Source organism: Pantherophis guttatus, chromosome 16 (genome assembly GCF_059756535.1).
Source record: "Pantherophis guttatus breed Tessera chromosome 16, ASM5975653v1, whole genome shotgun sequence".
Lineage (NCBI taxonomy): Eukaryota > Metazoa > Chordata > Lepidosauria > Squamata > Colubridae > Pantherophis > Pantherophis guttatus.
The window spans coordinates 15,712,730-15,732,440 of record NC_142078.1 but is presented as its reverse complement, the minus strand read 5'-3'; the positions used below and the strand labels follow the sequence as shown (position 1 = coordinate 15,732,440).

Sequence of the window (19,711 nt, the reverse complement as noted above, 5' to 3'; positions counted from 1 at the left end):
CGTGCCCATCTCAAAGCCTCTGAAACAGCTCCCTTGGCAAGTTTCTAGTCCACACTGATTAACGGGAAAGGAAGGTTTTTGAAATATTGTTGGATTTTAGGATGGGGTTACAAAAATCAGCCATAGTTTCCACTGAAAGAGAACTAAGGGCAAGTTTTCTAGTCCACATTGATTAGGAGAAAAGGAAGGCTTCGTTCCGTTCTCTGTCAGAATCTTTTTCTATCCATCTTTTTTCTCTCTCTCTTTCCCTTCTTTCCGAATCTTTTTCTATCTTTTTCTTTCTCCTTCCTTCCTTCTTCATCGGAATCTTGTTCTATCTTTTTCTTTCTCCTTCCTTCCTTCTTCATCAGAATCTTTTTCTATCTTTTTCTTTCTCCTTCCTTATTTCATCAGAATCTTGTTCTAGCTTTCCTTCCTTCCTTCCTTTCCTTCTTTTCTATCCATCTTTTCTTTCTTTCTTAATCTTTCTCTTTTCTTCCCTCCTTCTTTCCCTCCCTCTGAATCTTTTTCTATCCATCTTTTCTTTTTTCTCCTTCCTTCCTTCCTTTCCTTAGAATCTTTTTCTATCCATGTTCTTTCTTTTTTCTTTCCTTCCTTCCTTCCCCAAAATCTTTTTCTATCCATCTTTTCATCCTTTCTCCTTCCTTCCTTCCTTCCTTCCTTCCTTCCTTCCTTCCTTCCTTCCTTCCTTCCCTCCCTCCCTCCCATCTCTCTCTCTCTCTCTTTCTTTCCTTCTCTCCCCTTCCCTTCCCTTCCCTCTCCACCCCAAAATCTCGCCAGCCACAGATAAAAATTCTGCCAAGGAGACCCCGGATCCACAGCCGGTCATCAACACCGACTCGGTCAAGACCACCGGTCTGGGGTTCGAAAAAGGACAGCCGAGGAAACGGCCGAGTCTTTGGCGCCGTTTCCGTTTGATTCTCTGCCATCCACCCAGAGCCCAGCTGCTGTGTTAATTATTCACCGTTCTTGGCTGGGCTGGAGAAGGGCGGCTGGTGGATGCCAGCTGGAAAGGGGGCATGGGTGGGACGGGCATGCAAAGAGAGGAACAGGGGAGGGGGAAGGAAACGGGGAGGGAGGGGGCAGCTTTGCAAAAAAAAAAAAAAAACAGGAGGAGGGGAAAAAGGCACGGACTGGACAGGAGGCCTTTTAAGTGTTCATCGGAAAATTTGGGGCTGTTATCCTGCCCCACGGCAGCCGTGGAGATCCTGAAGGGCTGACAGGGGCAAAGCCCATTCCGTCTAGTGTTTATGGAGCCTCGATGGCAGAACACTCCAGATGCCAATATGGGTAACCGAGAAGCTTCCCTCCTCCCCCGTGAGCGCCGGTGACAATGTTTCGTACCGGAAACAGCGCTGGCCAGAGGCGCCCGACGCTTCCGTTCCGCTTAAAAACGCCACCTCCTGCCCTGTTTTCTTAAGCCACAAAATACCTCAGGGGTCCAAGTGGTATTCATTTACCATCGCTACCGGTTCGCAAATGTGAGATCGTCAAAAACGGGACGTGATGACGGCAGAGCGGGTGGGCGGAGCCTCCCGCAGCCGCCGCTACCAGTTCGAACCGGCTGTATACCACCACTGTTGGGATCCTTTCGCCCGATGTGCCCGTATAAACTCTTTTGAGCCGGAAGTTCCAACGTTTTTGGGTTTGGAGTGAGTTCTTTCATTGGCTAAAATCATCGGACGCAACTCTTGATGAGGCACACCTGCCCGGTAATTCTATAGAGTTCAGCTAGTTCCCGACTTACAACCATCTGTTTAGTGTCCAACGCTGGAAAAGGTGACTTGTGACCGTTTTTCGCACTTACGACCGGGATCCCCATAGTCATTTGATCAAAATTCGGACGCTTGATCAATGGCTCCTGTTTATGACGGTCACTGTTCCGGGATCACATAGTCCCCTTCTGCGACCTTCTGACAAGCCAAGTCGACGGGGAAGCCAGATTCACTTAACGATGGTGTGACTAATTTAACAACCGCAGGGATTCGTTTAGCAACGGTGGCAAGAAAGGCCATAAAATGGGGGCAAAACTCACTTAACAACTGTCTCGCTTAGCAGCGGAAATTTTGGGCTCAATTGTGGTTGTAAGTTCCGTAATGTTAAATTTATTAGGTATTTGGATCACTTTTGTTATTGTTAGTGCCGGACAGATTTTTTTTTTGTTGGTTGGTTGGTATTTTTTTTCTGTTTTGTATTTTACCTTTTACGCTAAAACAAAATAAATATTCTTAAATGAAGAAATTTCGGGATCGACAGCGGTTGTAAATAGAGGACTGCCTACCAGTCGTTAAGCGAAACACTGCAGCGATTAAGTCCATAACATGGTCGTTAAACGAAATCTGGCTTCCCCATTGACTTGGCTTGTCAGAGGGCCGTGACGTCAGGACGCTGCAACCGTCATAAATGTGAGTCAGATTGCCAAGCGTCCGAATTTTGATCACGTGAGCATGGAGATGGTGCTGCAATGTTCATACGTCACTTTTTCCAGCACCATCGTAACTTTGAATGGTTGCTAAACGAACGGCCATACGTTAAGGACTATCTGGCATGCTCTGTAGTAAAAAAAAAAAAATCCTCTTAAACTACCGCTTGTCTCCCTTAAAACTCGGGAAGTTAGGGAAGCCAAATTCCTCACCTTTTTTGGCCGATCGGATGGTTTTAGCACCGGAGTGGACAAAATCCTCAAATTCGGTCTGCATCACGGTAGCCCTACGGTGTATTTCCTGGACATCTCCCTGCTGGATCTTCTAAAGCAGAAAGAAGAGGAGGAAAAATATATTTTTTTTTAAGCTCAGAGGATCAGTAGAAAAGATTCTAAAACGGGGAGATTGCAACGGTCGTAAGAGTGAAAAAACGGTCGTAGATCACTTGGTTCAGTGCCTTTCTAACTTGGTCACTAAATGAACCTTAGCTACCTGTGCTAAACAGTGTTGTGGGGGTTTTTTTTGGGAAGAGTGTTGCAAAAAACCCCCAAAAGCTACATTCAGACCTTAACCTACTTTAAAGTTGGCGTGAATCCTGGTTTGTGGATCAGGATACCGCAGGCCACCTTTAGAGACGTTTCGCAAACAATAAAACCATGATGGATAAACTATGATGGATCCCCATACTACTATGCTAAGCCCAAACCAAACAATTTCTTTCTTTCTTTCTTTTTTCTTTCTTTCCTTTCTTTCTTTCTTTCTTTTTCCTTCCTTCCTTTTTTCTTTCTCTCTCCTTCTTTCCTTCTTTCTCTCCCTCCTTCCTTCATTCTTTCTTTCTCTTTTTCTTTCCTTCCTTCCTTTTTCTTTTTCTTCCTTCTTTCTTTCCTTCCTCTTTCTTTCTTTCTTTCCTTTCTTTACCTTTCCTTCCTTCCTTCCTTTTTCTTTCCTTCCTTCCTTTTTCTTTCTTTTTCTCCTTCCTTCCTTCTTTCTTTCTCTCCCTCCTTCCTTCCTTCTTTCTCTTTCCTTCTTTCCTTTTTCTTCCTTCCTTCTTTCTCTCTTTCTTTCTTTCTTTTTCTTTCTTTCTTCCTTCCTTCCTTCTTTCTTTCTCTCTCTCTCTCTCCTTCCTTCCTTCTTTCTTTCTTTCTTTTTCTTGCATCTGGACTACTCTATCAGGTTGTTGTGATAGCACAAAAAGAAATGTCCCTTTTGATTTCCTTGGGGATGGGAGGGTGAATGTGGAAATGGACCACAGGAGAAGTAATGAAGGTAAAATATCACACCAATATAGCTCTGCATAGCCCTTCTGCATTTTTTAAAAAGAAAAGCGACGTACAAACCATATTTAAAAACTTGGTTTTTAAAACATGTCTTGGCAAAATACTAAGTCATCCTCCCCCCCCCTTTTCCTTGCTCCCAGAGGCTCCTGGCATTCGTCAATCCAGCTTTTTCTCTTCTTCTTTTCTTTCTTTTTTTTTAAAAAAACCCAGTTGGGTTGCACACAGTGTCACCTTCCTTCCGGTGTGTGTGTGTGTGTGTGTGTGTTTTAATATGAATGTGAAATTAAGCGAAGCTGCCCTTTCCCCCGACGTCCAGAATCCTCTGTTATTAAAAAGTAAAGCACTTTAATAATGAAAAACTTTTTTTCCCCCTTCCCGCCCCTCCTCCTCCCCGTGTTTTAACTGTTTAAAATTAATGAGAAGGGCAGACCGGTTGTCAAAGCATTATTGAAAGCGGGCAGTGAGGACCAAATAAACTCGAAAATTCCCCCCCGAGTGTTAAATAAACACAGCCTCAACACCTCTCCAAATCCCACTGATGGTTATTGTATACTTTTCTGTAACCGAGCTCAGAATAGACGCCAGCGCCAGGGAAGCAAGGGAAGATTTCAGACTTCCAATAAAGGACTTAATTTAAAGACAGCCCAGCGCGAATTCCGGGAGAAAATTAAAGGGACCTCAAATTTAAGTGACAGGTGACTTGAGCTATGCCAAGTCTGTCTGGGGATTTAGTAATAATATGGCAATATATTACAAAGGACTTCTCACTATCCGCTTTCTCCCAGGCCCGAGCCTCCCTATCTTTTAGGTTTCAAAATGAGGTATCGCTGCTTCCTTTCTCCAGGAAGAAAAGAGAGAGAGAGAGAATGAGAAAGAAAGAAAAAAGGAAGGAAGGGGAGGGAGGGAGGGAGGGAGGGAAGAAGGAAGGAAGGAAGGAAGGAAGGAAGGAAGGAAGGAAGGAAGGAAGGAAGGAAAAGAAAGAAGGAAAGAGGGAGGGAAAGATGGAAGAAAAAAGGAAGGAAGGAAGAAAAATGAAGGGAGAAAGAAAGGAAGGGAGGGAGGAAGAAAGGAAGGAAGGAAGAAAGAAAGAAAGAAAGAAAGAGAGAGAAGAGGGAGGGAAAGATGGAAGAAAAAAGGAAGGGAGAAAAATGAAGGGAGAAAGAAAGGAGGGAGGGAGGGAGGAAGAAAGAAAGAAAGAAAGAGAAAGGAGGGAGGGAGGGAAAGGGGGAAAAAAGGAAGGAAGGAAGAAAAATGAAGGGAGAAAGAAAGAGGAAGGAAGGAAGGAAGGAAGAGGGAAGGAGGGAGGAAAGGATGGAAGAAAAACAAAGGGAGAAAAGAAAGAGAAGAGAAAGGAGGGAGGGAGGAAGGGAGGGAGGGAGGGAAGATGGAAGAAAAAAAAGAAGGAAGGAAGGAAGGAAGGATATAAAAAGACAAGTCAACTGTCAAGATGCCAACTGCCCCCATTTTCCTTGAAGGGCCAACGGTGGGGTTCGCTTAACAACGGGGGATCCGTTCAACGATCATGAGGGGGAAAGGAAAAAGTAGTAAAATTGGGTGAAAACTCACTAACTCGTCTTTTGTTCTTGCAGATTTTAAAAAAAACCAAAAATAAAAATTGAGGAAATGGAAATGAAAATCAGAAGGAATCGCGTCTTTTGAGAAGAACCGACCTTAGATCTCTCAGAGTTTCCTTTGAAACGGTCATCTTTCATTAAGTTGGACAAAATCTCTTCCATTTTCATCTCCGAAATGCTGGAATTAGAAAAGGACAATAAAACGACAGTTGAAACCATCGGTCGCAATTATCCAAATTGAAAACCTAGGCATAGGTTGTGGGAGTGTTTTCTTCCTTCTTTTAAGTTTTCGCGAATCATCCCCCCCTTTTTTTTTTAATTTGATTTATATGCCGCCCTTCTCCGGAGACTCAGGGCGGCTTACAGTGTGTTAAGCAGTAGCCTTCATCCTTTTGTATATTTATACAAAGTCAGCTTATTGCCCCCACAACTGGGTCCTCAATTTACCTACCTTAGAAAGGATGGAAGGCTGAGTCAACCTTGAGCCTTGGCGAGATTCGAACCTGCAGTAATTGCAGGCATCTGGTCTTAATAACCAGCTTAATAACAGGGTGCCTTAGACCACTGTACTACCAAGGCTCTTTACCTTTTCTTCACCTGTTAAAGAACGTCAATTCTTCATGAGACTCTGTTGCCGCTTCAAATTTGGGGACAGAATTTGCAATGCCACCAATTCAATACCGATTTTCTTTGGGGGAATTTCTCCCCACCTCCCACCCCCAAAGAGTTTGCTTGGGGATCAAGCTTATTTAGAAATGCACGTTTTGATACTATTTCCAGAAAAGGATGTTGGTTTGGTTGGTTTTGAAATATATATATTTTGTGCTCTCCCTTCAAACATCTCGGTGGAAATTTGCAAGATTATGGAAGTTTAAATACGGGAAGAGAGTGCTAAAATAGAACAGTAGTGTTACAAATACGGTTACGGTTTTATAATTCAAAAATCGCTTGCGTAGAGTAGACACAGGGGTAGGCATGTCAATTTAAGATCAAAATCCACTGTTCCCAAACCTGGGTTAATTACTTTTTTCCTCCTCCTATTTTTCTCACGACAACCCTGTGACGTAGATTGAGCTGAGAGAGAGAGAGAAGGAGGGATCCAAAGTCACCCAGCTGGCTTGCATCTCTAAAGCGGTACTAGAACTCCCAGTCACCTGGTGATTGGCCCAAAGTCACCCAGGTGGTGGCTTTCATGTCTACCGCAAGACTAAAGCTCACAGATTTCTGCTGATTGGCCCAAAATCACCCAGCTGACTTTCACGCCTAAAACGGGACTAGAACGCACCATCTCCTGGTCATTGGCCCAAAGTTGCCCAGCTGGCTTTTGTGTCTAAGGTGGGACTAGAACTCATCTTCCTCCAGTTTCTAGTCTGGCGCCTTAACCACTAGACCAAACTGGCTATTGGAATGGAATTTAAACAGGAAATACCAAGATTTTTTAAATAAAAAAAATCATCCCTTTAGAATAGGGTAGGGTAGGGTAGGGTAGGGTAGGGTAGAGTAGAATAGAATAGAATAGAATAGAATAGAATAGAATAGAATAGAATAGAATAGAATAGAATAGAATAGAATAGAATAGAATAGAATAACAGAGTTGGAAGGGATCTTGGAGGTCTTCTAGTCCAACCCCCTGCCCAGGCAGGAAACCCTACACCACTTCAGACAAATGGTTATCCAACATCTTCTTAAAAACTTCCAGTGTTGGAGCATTCGCAACTTCTGGTGGCAAGTCGTTCCACTGGTTAATTGTTCTCACTGTCAGGAAATTTCTCCTTAGTTCTAAATTGCTTCTCTCCTTGATGAGTTTCCACCCGTTGCTTCTTGTCCTACCCTCAGGGGCTTTGGAGAATAGCTTCTTTCCCTCTCCTCTGGGGCAGCCCCTGAGATATTGGAATACACTGCTATCGTGTCTCCCCTGGTCCTTCCTTTTCTGACAGTTTTTCCTGACAGTGAGAACAATGAATCAGTGGAACGACTTGCCTCCAGAAGTTGTGAATGCTCCAACATTGGAAGTTTTTAAGAAGAGGTTGGACAACCATTTGTCTGAAGTGGTGTAGGGTTTCCTGCTTCTAAGGTCCCTTCCAACTCTGTTATTCTATTCTATTCTATTCTATTCTATTCTATTCTATTCTATTCTATTCTATTCTATTCTATTCTATTCTATTCTTTCTATTCTATTCTATTCTATTCTATTCTATTCTATTCTATTCTATTCTATTCCTAAATTCTATTCTATTCTGTTCTGTTCTATTCTGTTCTTTCCATATTCTATTCTATTCTATTCTATTCTATTCTATTCTATTCTATTCTATTCTATTCTATTCTATTCTATTCTATTCTTTTAATCAGACTAGACATACACAGTTCCAGCAGGATAGATGGATAGATAGATAGATGAGAGAGATGATAGACAAATAGAGAGATAGAGAGAGATGAGACAGACAGACAGATATGGATGGATGGAACGGATGGACACAAACAGACAGAGCAATAGCAATAGCATTTAGACTTATATACCGCTTCACAGAAAGGGATGCCAGTGGTTCAGTGGCTAGGGATGCTGAGCTTGTCGATCAGAAGGTCAGCAGTTCAGCGGTTCGAATCCCGAGAGCCGCGTAACGGGGTGAGCTCCCGTGACTTGTCCCAGCTTCTGCCAACCTAGCAGTTTGAAAGCACGTAAAAAATGCAAGTAGAAAAATAGGGACCACCTTTGGTGGGACGGTAACAGCGTTCCGTGCGCTTTTGGCGTTGAGTCATGCCGGCCACATGACCACGGAGACGTCTTCGGACAACGCTGGCTCTTCGGCTTTGAAACGGAGATGAGCACCGCCCCCTAGAGTCGGGAACGACTAGCACGCATGGTGCTAAGGTGGTCCCAATTTTTCTACTTGCATTTTTTTAATGTGCTTTCGAACTGCTAGGTTGGCAGAAGCTGGGACAAGTCACGGGAGCTCACCCTGTTACGCGGCACGAGGGATTCGAACCGCTGAGCTGCCGACCTTTCGATCGACAAGCTCAGCGTCTTAGCCACTGGGCCGCCACGTCCCCAAAACACAAGAATACTTGAGGCAAGTAAAAGTGACGATCCCATCTTCCTAGGAAGAATTTGGACCCGTAAAGATAAAATAGCGACCGTCCGGGCGGACTCTCGTTTTCGTCATGCTCAACTACCCGGAACTCCCAAGAACGACAAAGTAACACATCAAAAGAAAGAGAGAAAGAGAGAAGAAAAACGACCAGGTCTTGAAAAGTGTTCAAAATTGCCATGAATATCTCTACCGGTTCCCACTTGTTAGTTCCACTTGGCCCATTAAAGAGACAGGAGACAAAGAAAGTGATCGATGGTTTTTGTTGTGTTTTTTCTTTTTTTTTTAAAAAAAAACCAGACCGACCCAGCTTTGCTCTCCGCGCACCAACCGGTGTGCCATGACCGACCGGCACATGGTGTTCTTTCTGCCTCGTTTGCCACACTAAATTTGTCAGGATAAATTTCCACGCGGCTCCATTTACGAACAGAAAGGGCAATTAGATTTGATGCCATGCCGTGCCCCAGGCGTGAAACTGTCTCTCCAGATCTGATCTGCAATCCATTATATCCATATATTCGCGGTCCCCCTGACTGCCTCTGTACATGCACCACGGATATATCAGCTAATTTTGCAGATGGCTCGCGCGCCTCTCAAAAAAAAAAAAAAAAAAAAAGGAAGGAAGGAAGGAAGAATTGAAAGATGCTGAAATCAAGGAAGGAAGGAAGGAAGGAAGGAAGGAAGGAAGGAAGGAAGGAAGGAAGGAAGGAAGGAAGGAGAATTGAAAGATTTTGAAATCAGGGAAGGGAAGGGGAAGGAAGGAAGGAAGAATTGAAAGATGCTGAAATGAGGGAAGGGAAGGGAAGGGGAGAGAGAGGAAGGAAGGAAGGAAGGAAGGAAGGAAGGAAGGAAGGAAGGAAGGAAGGAAGGAAGGATTGAAAGATGCTGAAATGAGGGAAGGGAAGGGGAGGGAGGGAGGAAGGAAGGGAGGAAAGATGGAAGGAAGGAAGGATAATTGAACGATGCTGAAATCAGGGAAGGGAAGGCGAAGGAAGGAAGGAAAGAAGGAAGGAAGGATTGAAAGATGCTGAAATCAGGGAAGGGGAGGGCGGAAGGAAGGAGAATTGAAACATGTTGAAATCAAGGAAGGAAGGAGAATTGAAAGATTTTGAAATCAGGGAAGGGAAGGGGAAGGAAGGAAGAATTAAAAGATGCTGAAATGAGGGAAGGGAAGGGGAGGGGAGGAGAGGGAGAGAGAGAGGAAGAAAGGAAGGAGAATTGAAAGATGCTGAAATGAGGGAAGGGAAGGGGAGGGGAGGGGAGGGAGAGAGGGAGGAAGGAAGGAAGGATTGAAAGATGCTGAAATGAGGGAAGAGAAGGGGAAGGAAGGAAGGAAAGAAGGAAGAAAGGAAGGATTGAAAGATGCTGAAATGAGGGAAGGGAAGGGGAAGGAAGGAAGGAAAGAAGGAAGAAAGGAAGGATTGAAAGATGCTGAAATGAGGGAAGGGAAGGGGAAGGAAGGAAGGAAAGAAGGAAGAAAGGAAGGATTGAAAGATGCTGAAATCAGGGAAGGGGAGGGAGGAAGGAAGGAGAATTGAAAGATGCTGAAATCAGGGAAGGGAAGGGAAGGGAGAGGAAGGGAGAGGAAGGAAGGAAGGAAGGAAGGAAGGAAGGAAGATATTCTGGAAAGCTAAAGGTTAGTGAAGTGACGTTTCACAGCCCTTTCGCTATGTTTTAGAAACTGGGATGAAACAGCTGGCACATTCCTTTAGTGGCAAAGCTTAAGGAGAGGAAAAACAAAAATTAGAGCAGGATGATTCAAGGATTCAAGGCTTTTCTTGGCTGGTAAATATTTAGGCCCCAATAGAAGAGAATATTGGTAGGCTCAGGATTGAAGTGCGGAGTCCTTGGGGCTCTCTGAGCTTGGTGGTTTCCTTGCAGAAGTTTCATTACCCGGCTAGATAACGTCGTCAGTTTAAGAAGGGACGGGGGTTTTGCTCCCTGTTTTATATACAGTGGCCTGCTCTGCCATTGTTGAAAGCTGACTGGGTAACTTTTGGGCCGATCACCAAGAGATGGTGAGTTCTAGTCCTGCCTTAGGCATGAAAGCCAGTTGAGTGACTTTGGCCCAATCACCAGGAGATGTTGAGTTCTAGTCAATCACCAGGTGATGGTCAATTCTAGTCCTGCCTTAGGCATGAAATCTGGCTGGGGGACTTTTTGGTCAGTCCCTCTCTCTCAGCCCAATCCACCTCACAGCTTCGTTGTTGTGGAGAAAACAGAAGGAAGAAGGAACATTAAGTATGGCAGCCCCCTTGAGTTATTTATAAACAATAATAAAGGTGTGATTACTTAAAAAAAAATCAAGTCCCGTCTAAATATTAACCTAATTTCTTCTACAATCAAATAACATCATTGTTCTCCTTTAGGTTTTTTTGTTTTAAACTCTAATATTCCAGATTATTTCTGCTTGTTACACTTGCAATTTGCACGGAACAAAACTTAAGAGCATTTTTTTTTAAAAAAAATCAAGCTGAAATTCTCATCTAACTTTAGATTGATCCTGGAAAATGAGAATAGAATAGAATAGAATAGAATAGAATAGAATAGAATAGAATAGAATAGAATAGAATAGAATAGAATAGAATAGAATAGAATAGAATAGAATAGAATAAGAGAAGGAATGGAATGGAATGGAATGGAATGGAATAGAATAGAATAGAATAGAATAAGAGAAGGAATGGAATGGAATGGAATGGAATGGAATGGAATGGAATGGAATGGAATGGAATGGAATAGAATAGAATAGAATAGAATAGAATAGAATAGAATAGAATAGAATAGAATAGAACAGAACAGAACAGAATAAAATAGGAATAGAATAGAATAGAATAGGAATAGAATTCTTTCTTGGCCAAGTGTGACTGGACACACAAGGAATTTGCCTTTGGTGCATGCGCTCTCAGTGTACATAAGAAGAATAAAATACACTCATCAAGAATAAAAAGATACAACACTTAGAGATGGTCAAGGTTTCTAATAAGCTATCAAATCGTGCTAAAAACAATATAATAACCGCTTCTTTTTCACCCCTGACCAAACGAGATGTGTGGGGCTGCTGATGTTGTATTAGCTAAAGTTGGCCACGGATTTTGACACTTAGTGGGGAGAAGGGGGGGGGAGGAAGAGAATGAGTGGAGGGGGAGAGAAGATATTTGTGTGACTCACTTAATCTTGTAGGAAGCCAGAAAGCTGACATATTCGGCCTCCGAAGGTAAAAGGATGAGCAGACTGTTTCCGGGGCTGCCGATTCGAGCTGTCCTCCCAATTCGGTGGACGTAGTCAGCGAGCGAAGCTGCTGGATTATACTTCCCGAGGAAAGGGGGGAAAGAAAGAAAGAAAGAAAAAAAAGATGACCCATGAGTTAAGCGGGGAAGGAAATTAGCGGATCGCGCGAGCGATTAATTAGAGCATCTGAGATCATTTTCAAAAAATCCCCCCCAAAAAGCCCTTTCAGAGGGAAGGAAAAATAAAGGAAACGGGAAAGAAATTGGGCATCGGAAGCTGTCTGTCAAGAGAGATCCTTTTTTTCCGGACACATGAAAACAACACTTTGCATCCCTCCTCGAATTGCGACCATTCGTGACCATTTCAAGTTACAACAGCACTGAAAAAATGTGTCGTTACAACTGTTTTTCACACTTATGACTGTTGCATTTTCCGGGATCACGTGATCAAAATTCAATGGCATGTAATTATGACGGTTGTAGCGTCCCAGGAGCGACATCCTGACAGGCAAAGTCGATGAGGAAGCTGGATTTGCTTAATGACTGTATTCCTAACTGAAAGACTGCAGGGATTCGCTTAGCCACCGTAGCAAGTTAAGTCGTAAAATGGGACACTTAACAACTGTCTCACTTAGAAATGGACGTTTGGGGCTCAGTCGTGGTTGTAAATCGAAGAACACCTATTATATAACCTCGTTTCTATCTGTTTCACTCAGTTCAGTTCAGTTTATTGCAGGTTTCAACCGGTCCAAGGAGTGCCATAAGTTACTTGTTAGATATCTAACCTTTTTTTTCTTTCTTCTTCTTCTTCTTTTTTTTTTAATTTGATTTATATGCCGCCCTTCTCCGGAGACTCAGGGCGGCTTACAATGCGTTAAGCAATAGCCTTCATACTTTTGTATTCTTGGTTTGTATTCAGTTTTACTACTGTAATTAAAACCCATCAGGAAAAATAAGATAGGTAAAATATTTTTTTAAAAAAAATCAAAGAATCTACATTGCGACACAAGAAGGTCACTTACCTGCACAATCCAGGTGACTTGGGGCAGATCTAACCCACGAGCAGCGACATCCTATCAAAAAAAAATAATAATAATCAGAAAGTTCTCGGCTGTTGGCCTAATAAAGTGAGGACGTCTTTCTTTTTTATGATTTTCAAAAACATCGGTTTTTGCTCCATCCCCCCCACCCCAAAGTAGAACTTTGGGTGGGCCCACTTACTTTGGGAGAGAGCCTGGGGGCAAAAAACCCTCTTTTTCAATGGGCACTTGTACAATTCCTGTACAATTGCCAGAAGAAAATAATTTGTTTTTCCTTTCTTCTCCTGCTCTTTTTCTTTCTTCCCTTTTCTCTCTTGCTTTCTTTCCTCCCTTCTCTTTTCTCTTCTTCTTTGGCCTTCCTACTTACTTTTCTTCCTAATTCCCTTTCCTTTCTTCCTTTCTCCCTTCTTCTCTCCCTCTTTTTCCTCCCTCCCTCTCTCCCTTCTTTCCTTTCCTCCCTTCCTTTTTTTCTTTCCTTTCCTCCCTCCTTCCCGGGATGAAATCCAGTAGGTTCTGGAGAACCGGTAGCGGAAATTTTGAGTAGTTCGGAGAACGGGCAAATACCACCTCTGGCTCGCCCCAGAGTGGGGTGGGAATGGGGATTTTGTAGTATCCTTCCCCTGCCACGCCCACCAAACCACGCCCACAGAACCGGTAGTCAAAAAATTTGGATTTCACCACTGCTCCTTCCCCTTCCTTTTTCCCTCCTTCTCTCCCTCTTTCTCCTTCCCTTCTCTCTTGCTTTTCTTTCTTCCTTCCCTTCCCCCTTTCCTCCTCCCTTTTCTTCTTTCCTTTCCTCTCTCCTTCCCCTTCCTTTTCCCCTCCTTCTCTCCCTTTCTCCTTCCCTTCTCTTTTCTCCCTCCCTTCTCCCTTTCCTCCCCCTTCCCCTTCCTTTTTCCCTCCTTCTCTCCCTTTCTCCTTCCCTTCTCTCTTCCTTTTCTTTCCTCCCTCTCTTCTCCTTCCTCCTCCCTTTTCTTCTTCCCTTTCCTCCCTCCTTCCCTTTCCTTTTTCACTCCTTCTCTCTTCTCCCTCCATTCTCCCTTCCTTTTCTTCCTTTCCTCCCTCCCTTCCCCCTTTCCTCCTCCCTTCCTTACCTTCTTTCCTTTCCTCCCTCCCTCCCTTCCCATTCCTATCTCCTTCCTCCCTCCCTCCCTCTCTCCCTTCCTCCCCTCCCTTTCCCTTCCCCCCCCTCCCACTCTAGCAGTCCTCATCCACTTCATTATCTCCACTCCTTGCTCCAGTTCCCTTCCGCTCTGCCAAAACGAGGGAATGGGATATACGTGTGTGTGTGTGTGTGTGTGTGTGTGATTGGCTTTGACCAGAAAATCCATCTTATTCCGTGCCACGATGCCCAGATACTGGGTTCCAATTCAAGAAGCGGATTGAGGGAGGAAGGCTTTACTCCAGTCGGCAGCGCCTGGCACAACTCGCCGCCTGCTCCGCGAAACCCGGGCCTTTGCCAAAACGGGTTATTAGTTTAAGCAGATCAAGGCAGAATACCATGCAAAGGCATAATGAGTATGCAAATATATTAGCACTCATTATAGCGTTTCCACCACTGTGGGGTGTTGTTGTTTTTTTTCCACGTTTTTTTTTTTGACACTCAGCTGGTGCAATTAAGGCCAGCTGCCTCCCGACACCATTCGGCTCACAGGCCTGCGTTTGTTGGTCTGAGTTGTGCGTCATTTCAGCACGACGCAACCACACACCGGAACCACACTGCGGAGTTTTATGGTTCGCTTAGTGACCGATCGAAGTTACGGCGGCGCAAAAAGCGACCTACGACCATTTTTTTTTTTCTCACGCCGAGGGCCGTTGCAGCGTCCCCGATGGCCGCGGGATTCACATTCGGAGCCTTGACAACCGACTCATGTTTAGGATTGTCGTAGCGTCCCGGGGACAGGTGATTTCCCCCCCTTTTGCAACTTTCCGGCAAGCAATGGGGAAGCCGGGTTCACACTTAACAAGCGTGCGGCTAATTGAACAACCGCAGGGATTCGCTCGACAGCTGTGGCGAGGAAAGTCGTAAAATGGGGCAAAGCTGACTTAACAAACGTCTCGCTTAGCAACAACTATTCTGAGCTCAATTGTTTAAGTCGGGGATTACCTGCAGGTTGGACCCATAACGACTGACACCTGCCGAGGCGATGACGATAGAGGGATGGAAGGGGTTTTAACCCAAGGCAAGGATGGGAAAACGGTTTTGATGGGGTGAGTCCTGGGCTAAGCCGGTGGATCTGAAAACAGGATGCTCTGCTGTGCAGGTTTTATTGATTAATTTGCATCCGGTCTTTTATTATTTTCATAAATAAGGTGAGGAATAGAGCTAATGCTTCCTCCGCCTCCTATTTTCCCCACAACCCTTTAAGATGCATTGGGCTGAGAGAGAGGGACTGGCCCAAAGTCACCCAGCTGGCTTTCGTGACTGAAGCGGGACTACAACTCCCAGTCTCCTGGTGAGTGGCCCAAAATCACTGACTCGTCTTTCATTCCTAAGGCACAACTAGAACTCCCAGTCTCCTGGTGAGTGGCCCAAAGTCACCCAATTGGCTTTCATGCCTGAGGCGGGACTAGAACTCCCAGTCTCCTGGTAAGTGGCCCAAAATCACCAACTCGTCTTTCATTCCTAAGGCACAACTAGAAGTCCCAGTCTCCTGGTGAGTGGCCCAAAGTCACCCACTCGTCTTTCATGCCTAAGGCGGGACTAGAACTCCCAGTCTCCTGGTGAGTGGCCCAAAGTCACCCATTCGTCTTTCATGCCTAAGGCGGGACTAGAACTCCCAGTCTCCTGATGAGTGGCCCAAAGTCACCCACTCGTCTTTCATTCCTAAAGTGGGACTAGAACTCCCAATCTCCTGGTGATTGGCCCAAAGTCACCCAGTTGGCTTTCATTCCTAAGACCGGACTAGAATTCACAGTCTCCCGCTTTCTGATGCCTTAACCACTAGACCAAATTGGCTCTCTCTAGACCAAAATAAAATAAAATAAAATAAAAATCTGATATTTATAGCAAGCCAAGACATTCTACTGGCCCACAGGAAGAAAACAATTCCATAAACGTGGCTTTTTCCATGCCTAGAAGTTGCTAAACAAGTATACTAATTTGATATATGAAATGTATAAAACGAATTAAAGTACGGAGGCCACCACTGCAGAGGTTCAAAGAAGAGGCATCTACTAAGAGTTGGATTGCAACTCCCATTCATCAACCTGTGGGTAGGGAGCGACTGGAATTGTAGTCCAAGGCATTTAATAGCCCACCCCTCAATGCAGGACGATGGTCATCGGCACCTTCTAGGGGAATCGGGGAGGGCAGTAATCTGATTGGGCGACTCTGATTGGCTAAAGAGGCGTACAAAGACCTCCTATTCCAGCCTAGCCTGGGAATGAGAGCTCCTGATTGGCTGAGCTCTAACATAAATACGCTCTCACGCCGTTGAGAGCGTTTTTGGGCAAGCTGACAGGACTTCTTTGGCAACTGTGTTCAGGACGATCACTTTAAAAACGAAAAAACCTCCCAAATTAGATCCAGGCAGCCATGCATGCCACAAAATCTTGGGGCACAAAAATAAGACATTTACTCTTCTGAACCAGCCTGGGCATTGCGGCTTTGACAACTGGCTGCCGACGTGAAGCTTCCGAGGTCCAGATGGAAGAGCTTCCGTTCCGGTGCCAGCTTGTCAGTCCGACTCAGATGATTCATTTCTCTGCCCCAAAAGAGCACCTTAGCAAAACGGGAGGAGGGGGAGGAGGAGGGGAGGTGCGGGGGGGGGGAGAGTGCAGCGGAAGGGTCCGAACCGGACATGGGAGGGTTTTCCCCCCTCTCCCTCTCCCCCTGCCTGCCAAGAGTTATTAAGGCCGAGCGTGGAAAGCCGGTCAGCAGGGAGGACGGCCCCCGCCAGTCGGGCGACAGATTGGGGCTGCGTCATCGGCGGAAGGGGAAAGGGGAGGGCGGCAGGCCCCCTCCCTCCCCAAGCTGTCACGAAAAGGGAGGGAAACGGCCGCCTGTGCCCGCCAGCAAACTGGCAAGACGTGTTAGCGTGATGGAGTCAACGGGCAGAGGGAAGGAACAGACGCTTCTTCAAAGGGGACGTCCAGCACTGAAGGGCAGCAGCGGCAGCTCCTTAGAAAGGCCGAAGCCAAACTTGGTAGAAGATACAGCAGGCAGGCAGGCAGGCAGGCAGGCAGAGAGAGGGGTAGGTAGGTAAATAGACAGAGGTAAGTAGATAGACAGAGGTAGGTAAGTAGTTAGATAAATAGACAGGTAGGTAGGTAGATAAATAGAAGTAGGTAGATATAGAGAGAGGTAGGTGGGTAGGTAAACAGGCAGGCAGGCAAGGAGTGGGGGGGCAGGCAGGAAGACAGAGAGGAAGGTAGGTAGGTAGACAGACATAGATAAATAGAGGATAGATAGATAGATAGATAGATAGATAGATAGACAGACAGACAGACAGACAGACAGACGGATGGATAGATGGACGAATAGATGGATAGAGATACAGAGAGAGTACTAGAAGACATGCATGGATGGATTGATGGATGATAGGTAGGTAGGTAGGTAGATAGATAGGTAGGTAGATTAGATAGATAGATAGATAGATAGATAGATAGATAGATAGATAGATAGATAGATAAGAGATGATATAGATAGATAGATGAGAGATAGATAGAGATGAGAGATGAGATAAGAGATGACATCGATAGATAAGAGATAGAGATAGATACAGTAGATAGATAGATGAGATAAGAGATAATATAGATAGATAGATGATAGATAGATAGATAGACAGATGACATCGATAGATAGATAGATAGATAGATAGATAGATAGATAGATAGATAGAGATAAGAGATGATGATAGATAGATAGATAGAGATAGACAGACAGACAGACACATACACAAACAGACTGTTAAAACACATTGCTCAGTTTTGCTTAGGAGTCCTCAATCTTAACCCAGGTTAATCACGATCACGCTCCCTTCTCCTTAAGTTTGGCTTTGCCACTGTCTGAATTAATTCACTATCTTTTTCTGGCAAACAGAGATAACGTCAGGCACCGAATACATTATGATTTGGCAACTCACCGTGCATAGCAACACCCCAGTCTTCGACTGCAGAAAAGCCTGGAACACGGACGATCTCTCCTGCAAGGAAAGGAGAAAACACAAAAACGTGTTTCGCCAGATCGGGCAAGTAAAACTAATTCCTTAAGAAGATTATATATATTAAAAAAAAGACAATTGCCAAAGTCTTAAAACCAACCATTATTAATTTTCAGCTGATTTTCTAACAGCCAACGAACAGAAGATTCTGTGCAAGAATGCAAGCACTTTTTTTGACGGCTGGTTTTTTAAACTGAATTTTTACTTGTTTTAGATTATAAATTTCAGGAGCAAAGGTGTATTTTTTTGGGCTTACGTTGCAGTAAAGGAAGCATACATAGGAAGCGAGCGTACGAACAAATTCATTGAATTCTTTTTTTTTTAGGGTGTTTGACAGAGCTGATGTCCTCTGGATATTATTTCTTGGAAGTTTATGAAAAAAACAAACAAAAATGGAAAGAATTCCTTTTGGAAAAACAGCTGCCTTGTGAAGTTAATTCTGTGCTATGCACAAAAGTGAGGATTTCAAACAGGGGTGAAATCCAGCAGGTTCTGACGAACCGGTAGCAGAAATTTTGAGTAGTTCAGAGAACCGGCAAATACCACCTCTGGCTAGCCCCAGAGTGGGGAGGGAATGGAGGTTTTGCAATATCCTTCCCCAAGGAGTGGGGTGGGAATGGAGATTTTGCAGTATCCTTTCCCTGCCACGCCCATCAAACCACACCACGCCCACCAAGCCACGCCCACAGAACCGGTAGTAAAAAAATTTGAATTTCACCACTGATTTCAAAGTGAGAAAGAAAAGGAGAGCTGGCTTAAATTGATGGTCATCTTAACTATAGGTAGTCCTTGACTTATGATTGCAATGGAGCCCAACATTTTTCTTGCTAAGCAAGACAGCTGTCAAGTGAGTTTTGCCCCGTTTTTACGACTTTTCTTGCCACGGTTGCTAAGTGAATCACCGCAGTTGTCAAGTCAGCAACACGGTTGTTAAATGAATCTGGGCTTCCCGTTGACTTTTCCGTAGGTCGCCAAAAGTGATGACGTGACCCCGGGACAGTGCAACCGTCATAAATATGAATCAGTTGCCAATCATTCCAATTCTGATCATGTGACCGCGTGAAAAACGTTCACAAATCACAAATTTTGTCAGGCTGTTGTAACTTCTAACGGTCGCTAAATGAACCGTTGAAAGCTGAGTACTGCCTGTATTTATTTTTTTTAGTTTTTGGAAGCTCCCAAAGAAGGGGAAAAAAAACAAAACCCAATACGCAGATTTCAACGTCGCTATATACAAATTGTGGAAAAGATTTCTTAAGGTAAAGGTAAAGGTTCCCCTTGCACATCTGTGCTAGTCGTTCCCGACTCTAGGGGGCGGTGCTCATCTCCGTTTCAAAGCCGAAGAGCCAGCGCTGTCTGAAGACGTCTCCGTGGTCATGTGGCCGGCATGACTCAACGCCAAAGGCGCACGGAACGCTGTTCCCTTCCCACCAAAGGTGGTCCCTATTCTTCTACTTGCATTTTTTTTACGTGCTTTCGAACTGCTAGGTTGGCAGAAGCTGGGACAAGTCACGGGAGCTCACCCCGTTCCGCGGCACTAGGGATTCGAACCGCTGAACTGCCGACCTTTTGATCGACAAGCTCAGCGTCTTAGCCACTGAGCCAGATGTTTAAAAATAAAGGGGGGGGGCAGGGAGTTTATAGGGAAGAGCTGAACTCACCTCTTGTTTCATGTCGCCATGCAAACGTGCAAACGTCAAAGGAGAAAGAGGGGCTGGTGCTAATCCTAATCCTTCCTCCCCAGACGCCTCGCACAACACTTTTTGGAAGAGGACGTAATGAAATTCCACTTGCTCGCGACTCGAGAAGAAAACGATCATCTTGTGGCGTTTTTCGAACTGGAGAGAGAGAGAACAAAATCCGAGGTCAGTGTGGACGACATGGAGGCTTAGTGCAGTCAAAGGGGGGGGGGGGGCGGC

At 44.7% G+C, this 19,711-nt stretch overlaps 1 protein-coding gene across 2 annotated transcripts in view; it reads right to left on the bottom strand.

The window, feature by feature from the left end:
• The window catches only part of DDX31 (DEAD-box helicase 31), a 42,418-nt gene that overhangs the window by 12,550 nt on the left and 10,157 nt on the right, over positions 1 to 19,711 (bottom strand). For both annotated transcript variants that reach the window (XR_015730230.1, XM_087879995.1), the window contains exons 13-18: positions 19,454 to 19,630; positions 17,715 to 17,774; positions 12,610 to 12,660; positions 11,529 to 11,668; positions 5,371 to 5,452; positions 2,636 to 2,747 (exon numbers count right to left, since the gene is read on the bottom strand). Coding sequence is in view for 1 of the 2 variants with exons in the window: in XM_087879995.1 (XP_087736121.1) it covers positions 2,636 to 2,747; positions 5,371 to 5,452; positions 11,529 to 11,668; positions 12,610 to 12,660; positions 17,715 to 17,774; positions 19,454 to 19,630 (622 nt within the window). In the remaining variant the exon portion in view is untranslated. The remainder of the gene's footprint in view (positions 1 to 2,635; positions 2,748 to 5,370; positions 5,453 to 11,528; positions 11,669 to 12,609; positions 12,661 to 17,714; positions 17,775 to 19,453; positions 19,631 to 19,711) is intronic.